The sequence below is a fragment of the Prionailurus viverrinus genome, chromosome C2 (genome assembly GCF_022837055.1).
Source record: "Prionailurus viverrinus isolate Anna chromosome C2, UM_Priviv_1.0, whole genome shotgun sequence".
NCBI lineage: Eukaryota > Metazoa > Chordata > Mammalia > Carnivora > Felidae > Prionailurus > Prionailurus viverrinus.
The window spans coordinates 349,512-368,491 of NC_062569.1; the positions used below are offsets into that span (position 1 = coordinate 349,512).

At 40.6% G+C, this 18,980-nt stretch overlaps 1 protein-coding gene across 14 annotated transcripts in view; it reads right to left on the reverse strand.

The window, feature by feature from the left end:
• The window catches only part of TCAIM (T cell activation inhibitor, mitochondrial), a 92,022-nt gene that overhangs the window by 42,951 nt on the left and 30,091 nt on the right, over nt 1-18,980 (reverse strand). For 8 of the 14 annotated variants that reach the window (XR_007155870.1, XM_047876205.1, XM_047876200.1 and 5 more), the window contains 3 exons: nt 18,283-18,418; nt 9,636-9,789; nt 3,700-3,952 (listed from right to left, as the gene is read on the reverse strand). Coding sequence is in view for 13 of the 14 variants with exons in the window: in XM_047876205.1 (XP_047732161.1) it covers nt 3,700-3,952; nt 9,636-9,789; nt 18,283-18,418 (543 nt within the window). In the remaining variant the exon portion in view is untranslated. Of the gene's footprint in view, nt 1-3,699; nt 3,953-9,635; nt 9,790-14,504; nt 14,557-18,282; nt 18,419-18,980 lie in introns of those variants that run through there. The other 6 variants (XM_047876211.1, XM_047876208.1, XM_047876209.1 and 3 more) reach the window with 3 other exon arrangements.

The window sequence follows — 18,980 nt, forward strand, 5'->3', positions numbered from 1 at the left end:
ACATTCAGTGTTATTATAGAAAGATATGGGTTTAGAGTCATTGTGATGTCCGTAGGTTTCATGCTTGTGGCGATGTCTTTGGTACTTTGTCTCACAGGATCCCCCTTAGGATCTCTTGTAGGGCTGGTTTAGTGGTGACGAATTCCTTCAGTTTTTGTTTGGGAAGACCTTTATCTCTTCTTCCATTCTAAATGACAGACTTGCTGGATAAAGGATTCTTGGCTGCATATTTTTTCTGTTTAGCACACTGAAGATCTCGTGCCAATTCTTTCTGGCCTGCCAAGTTTCAAAAGAGAGATCAGTCACGAGTCTTATAGGTCTCCCTTTATATGTTAGAGCACGTTTATCTCTAGCTGCTTTCAGAATTTTCTCTTTATCCTTGTATTTTGCCAGTTTCACTATGATATGTTGTGCAGAAGATTGATTCAAGTTACATCTGAAGGGAGTTCTCTGTGCCTCTTGGATTTCAATGCCTTTTTCCTTCCCCAGATCCAGGAAGTTCTCAGCTATTATTTCTTCAAGTACCCCTTCAGCACCTTTCCCTCTCTCTTCCTCCTCTGGAATACCAGTTATGCGTATATTATTTCTCTTTAGTGCATCACTTAGTTCTCTAATTTTCCCCTCATACTCCTGGATTTTTTTATCTCTCTTTTTCTCAGCTTCTTCTTTTTCCATAATTTTATCTTCTATTTCACCTATTCTCTCCTCTGTCTCTTCAATCTGAGCTGTAGTTGTATCCATTTTATTTTGCAGTTCATTGATCGCATTTTTTAGCTCCTCCTGCCTGTTCCTTAGTCCCTTGATCTTTGTAGCAAGAGATTCTCTGCTGTCCTTTATACTGTTTTCAAGCCCAACGATTAATTTTATGACTATTATTCTAAATTCACTTTCTGTTATATTGTTTAAATCATTTTTGATCAGTTCGTTAGCTGTTGTTATTTCCTGGACATTTTTCTGAGGGGAATTCTTCCGTTTCGTCATTTTGAATAGTCCCTGGAGTGGTGCGGAACTGCGGGACACTTCCCCTGTGGTGTCTTGAATAACTTGCGTTGGTGGGCGGGGCCGCAGTGAGACCTGATGTCTGCCCCCAGCCCACCGCTGGGGCCACAGTCAGACTGGTGTGTGCCTTCTCTTCCCCTCTCCTAGGGGTGGGATTCACTGTGGGGTGGCGTGGCCCGTCTGGGCTACTTGCACACTGCCAGGCTTGTGGTGCTGGGGATCTGGTGTATTAGCTGGGGTGGGTAGGCAAGGTGCACGGGGGCAGGAGGGACAGGCTCTGCTCGCTTACCCTTCGTAGACCCGCTTCTGGAGGGGCCCTGCCTCACCGGGCGGGAGTCAGACCCGCTGGAGGGAGGGATCTGCAGAAGCACAGCGATGGGTGTTTGCGCGGTGCAAGCAAGTTCCCTGGCAGGAACCGGTTCCCTTTGGGATTTTGGCTGGGGGATGGGCAAGGGAGATGGCACTAGCGAGCACCTTTGTTCCCCGCCAAGCTGAGCTCTGTCATCCGGGGCGCAACAACTCTCCCTCCCGTTGTCCTCCAGCCCTCCCGCTCTCCAAGCAGAGCTGTTAGCTTATAACCTTCCAGATGTCAAGTCCCGCTTGCTGTCGGAACAGACTCCGTCTGGCCCCTCCGCTTTTGCAAGCCAGACTCGGGGGCTCTGCTTGGCCGGCGGGCCACCCCTCCACCCCGGCTCCCTCCCGCCAGTCCGTGTAGCACGCAACCGCCTCTCTGGCCTTCCTACCCTCTTCCGTGGGCCTCTTGTCTACACTTAGCTCCGGAGACTCTGTTCTGCTAGTCTTCTGGTGGTTTTCTGGGTTATTTAGGCAGGTGTAGGTGGAATCTAAGTGATCAGCAGGATGCGCGGTGAGCCCAGCGTCCTCCTCCGCCGCCATCTTCCCAGGATTCTCAATAATTACTAATTTAAAAACACTAATAATTGAAGCAAGAATTGATAGATAACGTTCTGGCTTTCATGATAAAATCCCCTGGAATCCTTACTGGGAAAAACTAACATAAAACAAACTGTTGAAGAAGCCCTCAGAGAATGCCTTCAAAGTGGGCAATTATCTGTGTTTGGGAGCAGGTCAAGACTGGTTTGAAGGGGCTCAAAGGGGCTTGAAGCGGCCCAAGGGCACAGCAACCCACTTGACTTCCAATGTAGCCTCTGCACGTAATTCACCTTCAATCATCTTTTATTTTTCTAAACTTTTTTTCTAAATCATCACTTTCTATCCTACCATGACTGCTCTTTGTTTTTCTTATCCCTACTTCTTCATGGTATCTTCATTACTGCTGGTCTATCATTAAATTATCATTCCCAGTGAGCCATAGCATAAGTGACTCTTAAAAACTGAGAACAAACAGAGGGTTGATGGGGGGTGGGAGGGAGGGGTGGGTGGGTGATGGGTATTGAAGAGGGCATCTTTTGGGATGAGCACTGGGTGTTGTATGGAAACCAATTTGAGAATAAATTTCATTTATTAAAAAAAAAAGAAAAAATAAATTATCATTCCCATAGCCACATTTTCCTCTTGGTTTTATTTACAAAGAAAATTTGAACAATTAAAATCCACATATTTAGGGAGGTGATTTACCTATTAGCTACACATATAGATAGAGACACACCTTCACCACAGACATGCCTTCAGGCAGACACTGGTCTCCCTTTCTGTACAAGACTCTGTTACTTTCTTGTCTCTTCAGCTTTGTTTGGAATCTAGCTAGATAATGGGAGCAGGGATTCCTGAGGTAGTACAGGTAATCTACAAAGCAAATGTTCTGCCAATGGAGGATTAAGGATTATCTACCATGCTGTAAAAAATGAGAATCCTCTGGTAAGCCATGGACTCTTTAAATACAACCACAGAACAGAATATGGCTGGTCTTTATGGAGTCCAAAAAGGACTTACTTAAAAAACATTAATGGTGACTTTACAAACAAGATAAATCATAGGGAAATATTTCATACACAGCTTTTATAACTAAAAATTATTCTTTCTCAATACATTCCAGATGATATATTAAAAAAAATTAGATATAAGTGACATGTAACATTAGTTTTATGTATATAGCATAATGATTTGATATTAGTGTATATTACATTTACTAAAGTAAGTCTAGTTAACAGCTATCACCATATGTAGTTATCAACTGTTTTTCTTATGAAGATCTACTCTCTCAGCAACTTTCAAATACACAATACAGTATTATTGACCATAGTACCCATGCTGTATGTTGCATCGCTAGGACTAGTTTATTTTATAGCTGAGAGTTTGTACTTTATAACCCCCTAGAGATGATATTTTCAAGCGCTGTCTCCATGCATTTTTATTATGTATGGACTGTTACACTAAAGAACATTACTCCTACACTAGCTGAAGAAACTGGAAATGCTTACCTGAAGAAGCCTCATATTTTTTATAGTCTTAGGTATATACATCCTTTTTCCATATACCAGGGGTAACTTGAAGAGTAGAATTTTTAAAATTTAAAACAACTTCCTGCATTTGTTTGGCATCAAAAGACCACAAATTAAATACATTTGAAAGTATTCTGGCCACTTTAAGAAACATGAACTATCTTTTTCATAATGGTCACTGGATTAACTATATTGATAGAATTATTTTTCCTGAAAAATTAGGCTTTAATTTTAAACATGAACTAGAAATAAGTTTAATTAAATAGGAACTTTTACATACGTGAGGGTTGTTTCCATTCTCGAGACTTGTTCAAGGTCTTCATGAGGGTCCTTGAATCCAGTAAAGTAGTAATAAGACTTGTCCCACTTGATGGGCCTGTCAGGCATCCTTTTAGCCTCTTTGAGAGGCTGGGAACACACATTAGTATTCAAGCTTTGGATATGTTCAACAGATAAACTGCAGGAGTTGAGAATATATAATACTGTGCTTAGCAGATCTCTGGTGTGCAAAGTAAATTTGACTGCTCGAAATCCTAGAGAATATAATTCCCCCAAACAATTAATACAGATGATTATTCATTTATTTAAAAATAATTTTTCATGCAACATTAATAAAATCAAAATCTTTTAAAACATTTGATTACTGCTTAAAATCCATCCTATCGGCAAATCATCTGTAAATGGAAAACTACTCTTCTCTAAAACTTTACCACAGTATCTTTACCTTCATGAATTCCTCTGTCAGTTTTTCTTTCTAGTCTGGCACTAGAGACCAAACCCATTCCAGCCCAAGGAGGGGATTCAGAATATTTTCAATGCTGCCCATAAATATGGTCTCTATAGTCTAGAATGGAAACGCTCTCCTATTAGCAAGTATCCATGAAAGATGGTTTCTAGCACTAAGACAAAGGAGGAGAGATGGGAGATGGGGAGGTTTTACTGTAACAATGGTTCAGATGGGAGTGGCCTAGTCTCAGGGGTGACAGAAACCCATCTCAAATTTTCTCTGTCATTATAGGAGACCATCTTCCTATTTGTCCACTCAGCTACCTAGTAACTCAATATTTTTGGCAGTGATGTAAAATTCCCTAACTGGTTAAAAGTTAATTCTTCACAATCTGATTTTGATTTTGGGTAGTCAGCGGGGTAAGGTCAGTAATCTAATGTGTTACATCCTCAATAGGAAATCCACTGTTTTTTCTTTTCTTCATTACTGGGGGTTAGGCATGGTTCCAGCTGAATTTATACAACTTCTCAACATCCTCACCAACTGTGTCACTATTATCTTTCTTCAACTGTGAAGAAATCTGGCTTAAGGAGGTTAGGAAAACAGAGCAAGGGCTTAAATCTGAGTTGACCCCAAGCACAGTATTTTCTCCATTATACCACCCCAACACTGACTCTTTCTTCTTTTTTTTTTTTAAAAAGTATTTTTAGTTGGTTTCAAAAATTATACAATTATAAGTACATCCTCACTATGAAATTGGAGATACATATAGTAAAAATAAAAGTCTGTTCACAGGCATACAGACTCACATCTTTACTAGACATAACCATTACTAACAATTAGGAACCTGTGCTTTTCGACCTGCACTGTCTAGTATGGTAGCTACTAGCCCTCTAATGGCAGTTTAGGATTAAATTAATCAAAATGAAATAAAATTAAAATTCAGTTCCCGGTCACATTAACCCCATTTCAATAGTCACATGGGGCTAGTGCCTGCTATATTAGTGCACATACAGAACACTGACATCATTACAGAAAGTTCTCTTGGACAGCACTGCTCTAGACCTTTTCTATGTGCTTATGCATGTATAATACATGTGATATATGCCCATATTTGTTTACACACACCCCTACAGTTTGAATTGTTTCTTTTTAATATAGAAATAGTAACATTCTAGGTATATTACTTTGAACTTGCTTTTATTACTTAACCAGTTGTCTGTATGTATAGATCAACTTATTCTTTTTAGCAGCTATATATAACAGTCCATATATTGAAGGCAGTGCAATTTTTATTTAACACTTCTGAAACTGATGGACACAAACATTTTTAATTGTTCACTTTTCATATAAGGCTGAAATGTATTTTCTTATCTTGGCCACTGATGACAGACACCAGAGTTTAAATCATTATGAGAGATACACACACGCCTTGCCACACAGACTTAAGGAATCCAGAACATGCAAACTAAGAAGTTTTTTAGTTCAATCATTTGATGGTAAAGTGAGAAATACTGGCAGAAGAGTTGTTCTAGTTAGTGAAAGAAGAAAGCAAAGTCCAAATTCCTGCATTTGAGGTAAGGAAGAGCTCAGTCAAGGAACAAATCCCCAGAAGAGTTGTCAGGAATAAATCTCAGTTTCTATCTTATCGATTCTGTTAATTATTTATTCCAATGTAAGGGCTGCTATATAGTGAGGAATGCCTCTACCAATGTGACTACAGAAGCTACACATCTTAATGGTTGTTGGCTATTTGTATATATTATTTCCTGGGGTGCCTGGGTGGCTCAGTCAGTTAAGCGTCGGACTTCAGCTCAGGTCATGATCTCACGGTTTGTGGGTTCAGGCCCCGCGCTGCGCTCTGTGCTGACAGCTCAGAGCCTGGAGCCTGCTTTGGATTCTGTATCTCCCTCTCTGCCCCTCTTCTGCTCACACTCTTTCTCTGTCTCCCTCTCTCTCTCTCTCACAAATAAACATAAAAAAAAAATAGAGAGGTGCTTGGGTGGCTCAGTTGGTTAAGCATCTGACTTAGCTCAGGTCATGATCTTGTGGTCTGTGAGTTCAAGCTCTGCATCGGGCTCTGTGCTGATAGCTCAGAGCCTGGAGCCTTCTTCAGATTCTGTGTCTCCCTCTCTCTCTGCACTCCCCTGCTTGCACTCTGTCTGTCTCTCTCTCAAAAATAAACAAACATTAAAAAATTAAGGAAAAAAAGTAGAGGATTTTTATTTCTACTCAGTCACCGCTGACTACAACTACTTGTTTTAGCATTTTTATGAAAGTTTATTTATTTATTTGGGGGGAGGGGAGAGAGAAGGGGGAGGGTAAAGAGTGAGAAAGAATCCTAAGCAGGATCAGTGCTGTCAGCACAGACCCCGACGCCAACGCAGGACTTGATCTCACCAACCTTGCGATCATGACCTGAGCCAAAATCTAGAGTTGGACACTTAACCAACTGAGCCACTCAGGCGCCCCCTACTAGTTTTAACATTAACTCACAGAAGGCTCCTGGTAACTCTTCCACTTGTTTTAATGGAGTATATCTCCTCACAGGCTACCAAAAAATGTAGAGCTAAAGAAACGATTTAGGCCTTTCAGTACTTAAAATCAGTAGTAAACATTTTACCTTGTTACCATCTTAATTATCAGTGATCTTAATTTTACAATCAGATAAAAAGGTTAAAAACATAAAAATCTTTTAAATACTTGTCAGATTTCCAGACTCTGTCATAACGGCAGAGACAAAAATGATTACTAACAAAATTTTTGAAGAGGAATAGATAATGTAAAATACAAATCACAACATTAGACTATGAATGAGGAGATGTTAGGTCTAGTAACAGCTCTGTCCCTAATTTGCTGTGTGAAACTTTCTAAGTTTGAGTTTCCCTCTGTTTGCTCCTTCCCTAACAAATAAACCTGGTTCATTCTTTTTTTTTTAATTTTTAAAATTTTATTTTTGAGAGAGAGAGAGAGAGAAAGAGACAGAGGGAGGGGCAGAGAAAGGGGGAGACATAGGATCCAAAGCAGGCTCCAGGCTCTGAGCTATCAGCACAGAGCCTGATGTGAGGCTCGAACTCACGAACCATGAGATCATGACCTGAGCCGAAGTTGGCACTTAACCAACTGAGCCATCCAGGCACCCTATAGACCTGGTTCATTCTTTAACTCCATGTGAGGTGAACATCCAAGACAAACCCAGTTAATGGCAGTAGTGGAAGTGGCAATGACTAGAAATGAGCCTGACTCTCCAAAACCCAGACAAATAAAAACTGAAAGGTGATAATATTGTTTTAAAAACTGTAAAGGACTTAACCTACCTTTACAAATTCTATCTGTCAAGGAGAAATCATTAACTCTAAGTAGACAACTATGCATAAGTATGAGGTTTTTCAATTCCTAGCCTAATCTTGACTGTGTATCTATTTGAAGAGTATTTATGAATATTTGGTCTTATACTACTAAAGAATGTATCTCAGCTGCTTAAGAAGAGCACATTTATAATTACTTACAATTTCAAAAAGAATTGTGTCATTTAGAGTGATAAACATAATTACTTGTTACGACTACTATTATCATTAACAGCATTCTTCAGTAGGGCTGTGCTTTCATAACAGGACTCTGAGTTGACTTTTTGTCTCTGGATAATGAAGAACAGTGTCTTTCTTTAAATAAAACTCCCAAATCAGAGGTAGATGGAGAAACAGACAAGGAATTTCTGATTTCTGATCTCCCACATTCAAACATGAGAGGGTAAGAAAACAAAGAGAAGATACATGATCAAATGTTCATTCCTGGAGAGATTGGGTGGGAAGTGTTTTTCAACATAAAGATCCTGCTTTAGCCCTTTTTAGCCCATGCTCTCCTCACTCCATGCGAGCTCCTGACAGCCTTATGAGCCCCGGGTATAAGGTAGGGTCTTCACTGAATGCTTCAGTACTTACACACGGTACTTCACCTCTTTCATTTTAATAATGAAGAACCAGAAATTAAGGTCACATAGCTAGTCACTGGCAGAGCAAGAAATAGACTCTACGTCCCCAAAACGATCACATTTTGAGTTTTCTAATAGTTTGTTTCAAGAAAAAACATTATAGTGCATTTTCTAATTGTTTTGACCTTAACTCACAGAAAGCTCCTGGTAAACCTTTAAATTATTTTAAGGTTCACTCCAAAAATAAAGTTATTTCCTCAAGGATCACCAAAAGAGTATATATTTAGAGAAAATATAGACACTTATTTGCCCTTCATTTTAAGTATTTCTGGATCTGGATTAAAGTAGTAACAAAGGATCAAAAAGAAGGCTGTATATTGGGGTGCCTGGGTGGCTCAGTTGGTTAAAGCAACTGACCTCGGCTCAGGTCATGATCTCACGGTTCATGAATTCGAGCCCCGCGTGAGGCTCTATGCTGACAGTTCACAGCCTGGAGCCTGCTTCAGATTCTGTGTCTCCCTCTTTCTCTGCCCCTCCCCCACTCACACTCTGTCTCTCTCTGTCAAAAATAAATACTAAAAAAATAAAAAACAAAAAATAATAATAATAATAATAAAAAGAAGACTGTATATTAAGACTGATTAAAAAGAGCCAAAAGGCACCTGCATGGCTTAGTCTGTTGATTTCAGCTCAGATCATGATCTCTTGGCTCTAAAGATTGAGCCCTGTGTAAGGCTCTGTGGTGACGGTGTGAAGCTTGCTTGGGATTCTCTCTTTCTCTCTCTCTCTCTCTCTTTCTGCCTCTCCCCATCTTGTTCTCTCTCTCTTTCAAAATAAATAAATACCACTTAAAAAAAATAAATAAAAGAGCCTAAAGCTGGAGTTGAAAGGCCTAAGTTCAAGACCCATACTCCATCTCCACAGTCCTGGCAAAATCCCCGCACATTACCAATTTATTTGGGCAAACACTACCTACTTCAGAGTACTTTGAGGACAAAATAAGGGATTATAGGCTGTACTTTAAAAAATGTAAATTGTTATAAACACGTTTAACACTTAAAACAACACTGAAATAGGAAGTGGACAAATAGATTAAAAAACAACTTTAAAGGGGGCACCTGGCTCATGAGTATCTGACTTCGGCTCAGGTCATGATCTCATGGTTCAGGGGTTCAAGCTCCACACTGGGCTCTGTACTGACAGCCTGGAGCCTGCTTGAGATTCTCTGTCTCCCTCTCTCTCTGTCCCTCCCCGACTTGTGTTCTCTCTCTCTCAAAAAAAATAAACATTAAAAAAAATTTTTTTTTTAAAGTGGACAAATAGGAACATTTTAGTTTTACAGACAAAAAAGTTTAAACATAAAAAATGGCTTGTTCAAACACAGGTAGCCAGAAATAGAATCTAATTCTAGGAAAACAATTAAATGATATTATTACTACTTTTTTTTTTTTTTTTTAAGACCAAGTCTTCAATCCAAAGGTATTCTGGCAACAACACACTTAATGAACAGATTTATCACAGAGCTTATAAGGGAAACACTAGAAATGAGAACACATACCGGATGTGCTAAACGGTTCCTGGCCTTCAGAAGAATTCTGCTCTGTTTCTCTTACATAAAATGTAAGCTGAGTTGGTTTCAAAGACTTGGAGCCTGGTTTCTGGAGGTTTTCTAAGTAGACACTTAATCTCTTAAGAGAATTTTCATTGACTTCCTGGGGGAAAAAAAAAAACAGTAAGGGGCATTTACATGCAAAATAGAACAAGGAAACAATTATACCCTGACCTTTAAACACATTATTGACGGTATTAAATAATTACTATCAGTGTTAAATAATTTAGTGTTAAAAATGTTGGGATTTCATAGCTCTCTGGTGAAGAATAAAACTGGACCCACGTCTTATAACATGTAACAGAATGAACTCCTTATGACTAAGATGTGAAAAAAAGTAACTGCCTAAGTAGTGGAAGAAAACATGGTTGAATTCCTTTATAACCTTGGTGTGGAAAAAGCCTAACTATGACTCAATCTCAAACTGATACAGGATTGATACATCCAATTACATAAAAAATTTAAAAACAAAAAAAATCACACAAAAAACCACACACACACACACACACACACACAGCTGTTTACATACAGATAAGCTACTGAGAGAAAATATTTTCAAGTTATTTGTCTCTATAAATGGCTCTTAAAATGACCACCCAGAGGAGATTGGTTGAATTACAGTACATTCATTCAATGGAGTACTATACAACCAAAAAAGAAGGGAGAGAAAGAATGTGGTGTAGAAGTCTAGGAATTGACATGGAATTATTTCCAGTGTTTTAAGTGAAAAAAGTAACATCCTTTAGTGAAGGAACAGCTCTACAAAACGGCATAAATAGTAACCATGCTTCTTATCACTGTAGATTTCTCCTCAGACACATTGTGCGATCTGAAATTAGGAACACTTTATTTTTTTACTTTTATTTTTATTTTTTGAGAGAGAGACAGAGAGAGCTTGTGAGCAGGGGAGGGGCAGAGGGAAGGGAGGGGAGAAAGCATCCCAAGTAGGTTCCATGCTGTCAGCACAGAGCCCGATGGGGGGTTCAAACTCATGAACCGTGAGATCATGACCTGAGCTGAAATCAAGAGTCAGACACCTACCCGACTGAGTCACCCAGGCGCCCCTGTTTGTCTGTTTAATTTGATTATAATATGCTGTTCTTAGCTGTGATCCAGTGGACTAAGGTACATTTCCTGCTAAGACTAAATCTTATTATGTTTTGCTACAAGTTTCTACTTTTGCCAGAAAGAAATAGGCAGAACCACCAAGAAAGAACCTAATAAAAATGGTTGCCTACAGGAAGTTCACAGGAATGGGGTAAAGGAAACAGGGACAGGAGTGAGACTTCTGAGTAAGCTTTGCATTTAGTTTTGATTTTTGAAACTTGGAAATGCTTTGTGTATTTTACAATGGAGTTAAAATGAAGAAACAATAATAAAACAGCGATAACTGTGTTTCACTTTGAGACCCTGGCCTGATGCTGACTAGATGGCACTTTAAGTCTGCTTCCCTAGAAGAGGGATGGGGGTGTCCTGCACAAGTGCAGAGAAGACCGGACTGAACATGTGGTGCCAAGAAGGGTGAACTGCCTGCTCAGAGCTGGCCTCTTGGTGCCAGTTTTTGACATGTGAGGGAAGGGGACACACACAGCAGCAGAAACACTATGGCAAGGCATGGGGGACAGAGTGCTGGGAAGCAAGGTGGGGTGGCAGGCAGTCTCAAATGGCGCAGTCTGGGAGAGCCTCATGAAAAGGAGATACTTAAACAAGAAAGGAAAGGACACGCCACACCTATGTGACCAAGTCCCAGTAGAAACCCTGGACCCACGGCTTGGTACAGAGGAGGCACGCAAACACAGTGAGAGAGTAAATGGAAATATAGCTGACTCTTGAACAACACGGATTTGAACTGCACAGACTCACTTATCTGCAGACTCTTTTTGGATAAATACACAGTAAATGTATTTTCTCTTCCTTATAATTTCCTTTTTAAATACATATTTTTGATAGAGGGCACGAGCAGGGGAGGGACAGAGAGAAGGGGACAGAGAGGACCTGAAGTGGCTCTGCACTCTCTGTGTAACTGACTGAACCACCCAGACACCCCTTTTTCTCATGATTTCTTAATAACATCTTCTTTTCTTTAGCTTATTTTAAGACTTTAGTATATATTACACATAACATGTAAAATATGTGTTGATTATTTATATTACTGGTAAGACATCTGGTCAACAGTAGGCTATTAGCAGTTAAATTTGGGGGAGTCAAAAGTTACATACAGATTTTCAAATGTGCCATTTATGTGGCCATTCAGAGCACTAAAATGAGACCATCTTCAGAGGGGACAACCAAAATGAAAACCCCATAAGCCATGCCCCTGATGTGGAGACAATCACTGGTAATCTGAATGTATTGGGGACCTCTATCTATGAGGGCTCAGATGTCTGGGGCTCTTCACGGTGACTCCCCTAAACCAACTGTCTATCAGAAACCCAGAGCCTCGGGTGACTCTAAATATAGAAGAAAAACTGGTTGATTTCCTTCTTAACACCAGAGCTACTTTTTCTGTCCTCCTTTCCACTCCAGGCCAACTACCCAAATGCAGCATGATGATTAGAGGCATCTCCGGAAAACGTCTAACTAAATTTTTCTCTCAGCCCCTGGGATGTATATGGGGAAACCTAATTTTTTCTCGTTCTTTCCTGATAATGCCAGAGAGCCTTGCTCCCTTGCTAGAAAGGGACATTACAACTGAATTAGAGACTATGGTGCTACCAACTCCAGGACAGATAAACAGTCATGTGAGTTTTTGGAAATTACTAGACATTGTAGGCTGTGCATATCAGGGTTCAGGAAAATAGTTTGCCTGCTATATCAATTATTAAAGGAGACTCAATCCCACCTACTCTCCAAAAAGATAAATAAACAAACAAACTGGGGTCTGACTCCTAGACACTGTTTCTAGCCCTTGGAATGGTTACAAACACAGCAGGGCAATTACTATCACCAAGCTCACAGAGCTAAACATCATTAAAACACAGCACCAGGCCTTTCTTGAGGGAGGGACAAACCTTATCAAATGGCCCAAAGGATGTTTACTAAACAAAAATTTGTCAAGGACAGTTGTGCAAGTAGTGTCAGCCTGTGAAGTGTGTTTTAGAAACAATCCTTTCAACCACAAACTTGTTCCCTCAGGCAATCAAGGAACCCAAGGCTATCCAGGAAAGACTAACAATTAGGTTTCCCTCATATGCCAAGGTCAAAGGAATTCCAACACCTGTTGGTATGGATTGATACTTTCACTAACTGAATAAAGGCCTTCTCCTGCAACACAAAAAAGGCACAACAAGTAATAAAAGTTTTGCTTTATAAAATAATACCCAGGTTTGGTTTACCTAAAATTGTGCAAATTAATAACGGTAAATGGCTGTTTTGACTCTTTCTCTAATAGAACTCCTGGCTGTTAAAAAAGTTTTACACCTCAAAATAAAGCAGGCCGTCTGCTTATACTCAGCAAAACTCTAAATAATACCTCACAAGCATTAGATGCTTTAAATTTTTTTAAATTAAATTAGGGCCGGGGCGCCTGGGTGGCACAGTCGGTTAAGTGTCCGACTTCAGCCAGGTGACGATCTCGCGGTCCGTGGGTTCGAGCCCCGCGTCAGGCTCTGGGCTGATGGCTCAGAGCCTGGAGCCTGTTTCTGATTCTGTGTGTCCCTCTCTCTCTGCCCCTCCCCCGTTCATGCTCTGTCTCTCTCTGTCCCAAAAATAAATAAAACGTTGAAAAAAAAATTTTTTTTAATTAAATTAGGGCCAAACTCTTGGAAATAGAGCCACCACTGCTCTCTTGCTTCTCCATCACCTGGGTTATGAGAGACTCCCCAACATATATTGTTTACATAGTCAGGGTCTCTCCTAGACTGTTTCACATGTTTGGAAACTGTAGACATTATCTTAAGATGCCACCTTGTTGGTCAGTATAATCTTTACTTTGAGTTTTTCTCTTTGTGTCTGCTAATGTTTATGCAACCTCATGCCTGCCAGCCTTCCTGTAAAACCATACTGTGGGCCACTCGAACAATCCTTGAGTAGACTCTAACTGCTGTACCCCTACACCGTCCCTTATCAGCTTGAAGAAACCAGAATGGTCATCATCCCTGTTCCCTAATGGCAGTTAGGGGCCCTGTTCCAGGGGGAGGAATGAATAGGAAAAGAGTTAACATCAGGCAGGGAGAGATAAGGGACCTTCAGGGAGGCAGACTGCAGCTGCAGGTGGGAGGCTGAAGAAGCAGATGCGATTTTCCCCTTATAAAATCCTTTTTGGGTGCCCTCCTTCCATTATCAAGGGTACAAGGCGGGGAATGTAAATGAGACAGACAATCTAACCCTAAGGCAACAGATGCGGGCCCTTGGTTCTACCCTAACCATCTTACACCCCTGGGTCTGGGAGCGATTACCTGTGAGTCTGACCGCAGACGCTCACCCCTTTAAACCAGGAGATGCGATATGGATAAAGGAGTGAAACGTCCAACCCCTAACACCCCTCTGGAGGGGTCCCTTCACTGTCATTTTGTCCACCCCTACTGCAGTAAAGGTGGCCGAGGTAGGTCCCTGGATTCATCACAGCAGAGTGAAGCCCGCATCTCGAAACTGGGAGTGCCTTCCTGATCCATCAACGCCTTGCAAGCTGACCATATGGAAGAAGCAATCTGCAATCCCAGAGGCTCTGGGAGACCGCAGCCCTGCTTCAGTCACTCTGGAAGCTGACTGATCTAGGCACGGCAGAAGCTTGAGGAATGGACGGTCCGGTGAAACAGAAGACTGTCCTTATTTTCTATGTTTCCTTACTGTGATGCACTGTCACGCCTTGTTTCTCACCGTTACTGTGATTCTTGCTCTACTCTTTGCCATAGGATTGGCCGAGGCTGACCTGGAAATGTGGGGAGAGGTTTCTATTAGCACTCACCTTCCTCTTGGGGATAGGATACTTCATTGGTACCAACATGGGGAGACAATGGCCATAAGAGACTAGAAAATTAGATTCCCACAAACCTTATAGTGAAACAAAATACCCCAGTCCTACTACTGGGGTCTGGCTCCTCAAAAGCTCAATTATTGGGAAAAAACGTTTTGCTTGGTGGAAAAAAAGTTCATCATCGTCTCTGTTAAAAACTTAACATACCTAGGCCAAAGATTTTATAACCGAACTGCCCGGAAAATCCAATGGTGGGGGACCCCAGATCACCTTGAGCCAGATCCCCATTCCTTGCCTAACTTCTCTCATCTCTGAGAGGCCTGGGACAATGTCGATGCAGCCATCAAATGGCAGGCCCAGGTGGACTATACTAGATTATGTGGAAGGACAGCCTATATAGTACTTCCCTCCGTCTGGTCAGGGTCATATGTACTGAAAACTATTCATCCATCTTTCTTCCTGCTCTCACTTGCTAGAGGGAAACATTTGGGAGTCCAAGTGTATGGGGACAGGGAGACTCAAAGGAAGCAGTGTGCCTTACAAATTGGCAATTAAAAAGATAATAAATGGCTTCCTGAGTGTATAATCCAATATTATGGCCCTGCCACCTGGGCAGAGGATGGTCCCGGGGCTACCACACTCCCATTTACATGCTAAACCATATGATTAGAGTGCAAGCAGTTGTAGAAATTACAACCAATGAAACTGCCAGGGCTCTTAACTTACTAGCCAAGCAACAAACCAAATGGGCAATGCTATCTATCAAAATCGCTTGGACTTAAATTATCTGCTTGCTTCTGAGGGAGGAGTTTGTAAAAAGTTTAACTTAAGCAACTGCTGCCTACAGATAATGAGAAAAAGTCATAGAAGAGATCACAGAACAAATGAAAAGGACTGCTCATGTCTCCGACCAGGCCTGGAATGGTTAAAACCCCAGGGAATTATTTGGAGGATTTTCAACTGTCAGGGGATTCAAAACTCTCATAAAAATTATCCTCCTAATTCTGGGAGGGTGCTTAATCCTACCTTCCTTAGCTCCCAAGTCTGCCTCCAGTCTCACTGAGGCCATGATTACCAAAAAAAAAAAAAAAAAAAAAGACAGCACTCATGAAATGGTGTTATGAAAATATAAACTTCTAAACCAAGATGATGCTCTTTGACCCAAAACAGAGGGGTCTGAGCATGAAAGGGGGGAATATGGTAGGGTCCCCTCCCTAAGGAAAGAAAAAAAACCCTCAAGGCAATCTGACTATATGCTTATGACAACATCCCTCAGGACCTTGTAACATGAGACCACTTAATCAGACTGCATGTTTGTGTGTTACCATATATGGAAGACAAAGAAGTAAAAAATACATTAAAAACTATGCCATGTGGCACTGGGGCCTCAGTTCTTCTGGTAAGAACCCAACTAAGCAGTGCCCCAGGAATAAAGTTGCTTCCTGGAAGGCAAAGCCTGGTATCATGACTCTGTGCGAGAATCCTGCTACAGTGGAGGAAGGAAAACATTCACCTACTACTAGGCTTAATTTTTGCATACGTGCTGGGTTTAAAAACTAGGTAATTAGCAACCCCGAGGTAATGGCTATTTTTCTGTTGATTCATTTTACCAACCACTTAGAAAGGATCTGAACTTGAGTAGCCAACATACGTATCAAATACCACAATCAGAATATTTTCCTAGAGCAAAGAAGCAAAATTAGTTTTTTCCACAAGTAGAAAAAAATTATATAATAATGTTCTAAATTTTCAAGAGTTTTAAATTCCTTATCATGTTAAACCAGGTATTAATGTTAAGGAAGATAAACAGAACCAATGAAATAATTTCTATCTAATGTCAAAAAATATTGACCCTCACACTAAGTTTATTGTAAGTTCCTTTTCATCTCAGTTTGCATTCCTTCAACATACAATAACTGAGGCTGTAGGGAATTAATCAGTGGCATGCAACAGAAGGGAAAACCATTTAGAGGACTAAAAAACCTTCCTGTAACCATCCTTTTTTTTACTTTACATTTTAGTTTTTATTAAAAATTTTTTTTCTTACATTTATTTGAGAGAGAGAGTGTGTGAGTAGGCAGAGGGGCAGAGGGAGAGAAAGAAATCTTTAGCAGACTCCACGCTCAGCACGGAGCCTGATGCAGGGCTCCATCCCACGACCCTGGGATCATGACCTGAGCCAAAATCAAGAGCTGGATGCTCAACTGAGCCACCCAGGTGCCCCCCTTGTAAGCATCCTTAACAATAGGATGGACCATGGTCATAGAAGCCTGAAATTTTCTTTCTAACACTCAATTTTACTCTGAAAACTGATCAGAAAACATGATTACTAATACTGTAAAGAGTTTCCATGATAGCTTTATAGACTTCATTAAAAATGACAGCTTTCATATAAAGGAAAAACTCTGTCTCCTGTGTGCCTCCTTTATTATTCACACAAAACACTTCACTTCTGATACTTCTGGTCACCAAATGGGTGGTTTTTCCCTACAATAAGCAATTCTCTGTGACATCAGCTGGGTGCCCTACAATTTAACTCAATTGTGACATTACTCACCCAGAGACAGTATCAGATCCCACAGGTTAAGGGCTCGGTCTCACAAGACTGTCCTCTCCCCCCACCCTATACGCGTGCGCGCGCGTGCGCGCGCGCGCACACACACACACACACACACACACACACACACACACACACGCCAGATGCCAGGTGCACCTGTTATCACCTGTGACTCTGACCAACCAGCTATTTGCAGCACCCCCTCCTTAGGTTCTATTAATTTGCTACAGCGGCTCACAGAACTCAGGGAAAAACTTACCTATGTTTACCGTATTAAAGAATGTAAAGGATGCAGATAACAGCCAGATGAAGAGATACACAGGGAACTTGTGTCCCTGCAGAGTTGGGGAGCCCTATCCTCCAGTGTAGATGTGTTTACCCACCTGGAAGCTGTCTGAACCCCATACTACAGGAGTTTGATGGAGGCTTCCACACTAGGCATGATCAATTTTTAACTCTATTTCCAGCCCTTCTCTCTTCTCTGGAGGTTGAGGTTTGGAGCTGAAAATTCCAAGCTTCTAATCATGCCTTGGTCTTTCTGGCGACCAGCCCTCATCCAGGAGCCACCCAGGGTCATTTCATTAGAACAAAAGACGCTTCTCGTGCTGCTACCACTTAGGAATTTACAAGGGTTTTAGGAGCTTTGTGTCAGGAACTGGGGGCAGAGAGCAATATATGTATTTTCCATTTCCTCAGATTTCATAAAAAAACCATAGCTATAGGGGCGCCTGGGTGGCGCAGTCGGTTAAGCGTCCGACTTCAGCCAGGTCACGATCTCGCGGTCCGTGAGTTCAAGCCCCGCGTCACGCTCTGGGCTGATGGCTCAGAGCCTGGAGCCTGTTTCCGATTCTGTGTCTCCCTCTCTCTCTGCCCCTCCCCCGTTCATGCTCTGTCTCTCTCTGTCCCAAAAATAAATAAACGTTGAAAAAAAAATTAAAAAAAAAAACCATAGCTATATTTTCAATTTTCAGTATATATATTTCAAATTAATTCAAAACACTGACTTTATCACCATGACCGAAAAATTCAAATTTATAAAACACTGTATTATACTGTGTCAAAAAGAAATAAAATAAACTGAAATGTGAACTAAAGGTTAAATAAATAAATAACTAAATGTTTACCCTCTCTCTGGGGTGTTGTCCAAAGAAATCTGGATGTACTGCAAAATAGAATGGCCTCAAGGCATTGACTGCTTCAGCTCCAGATAAAGCTCTTGAGTAGAGAAACCAGTGTGGAAATATCTTCTCCAGACATAACCTTTTAAAAAGATTCAGATTTATTATATCAAGGCACTGACACACACACACTCAGATCCTCCATGCATAAAGTGACAATAACATCAAAATTATTATGTATGGAAGATACCATAGAAACAAGACAGAAACCAAAACTGTGGTTTTCTGAAATATATAAAAGTTTTGACAAGCAAATGTCCACGTCTGAAATAAGTAAGTTGCGGGGATGTGATGTACAGCATAGGCAGTATAGTCAATAATATCAGAACAACTTTGTATGGTGACAGATGGTTAACTATGCTTATCAGGGAGATTATTTAATAATGTATAAAAACATTGACTCATGATGTACACTTGAAACTAAGGATACTGTATGTCAATTATACTTAAAAAGAATTTAAAACTAAATTAAGAAATATATTAAAGTTTTAACAAGCAGCGAGTACCACGTGGCTTCTAAAAACAGTGATTTTAAATTCTTCTGGTGCAATATGAAAAAATAATATCAATTAATAATGAAATTTCGAAATTTCCAAATTTCCCCTTAAAGCCTATTATGAAATACTAAATGGCATTACTACAGA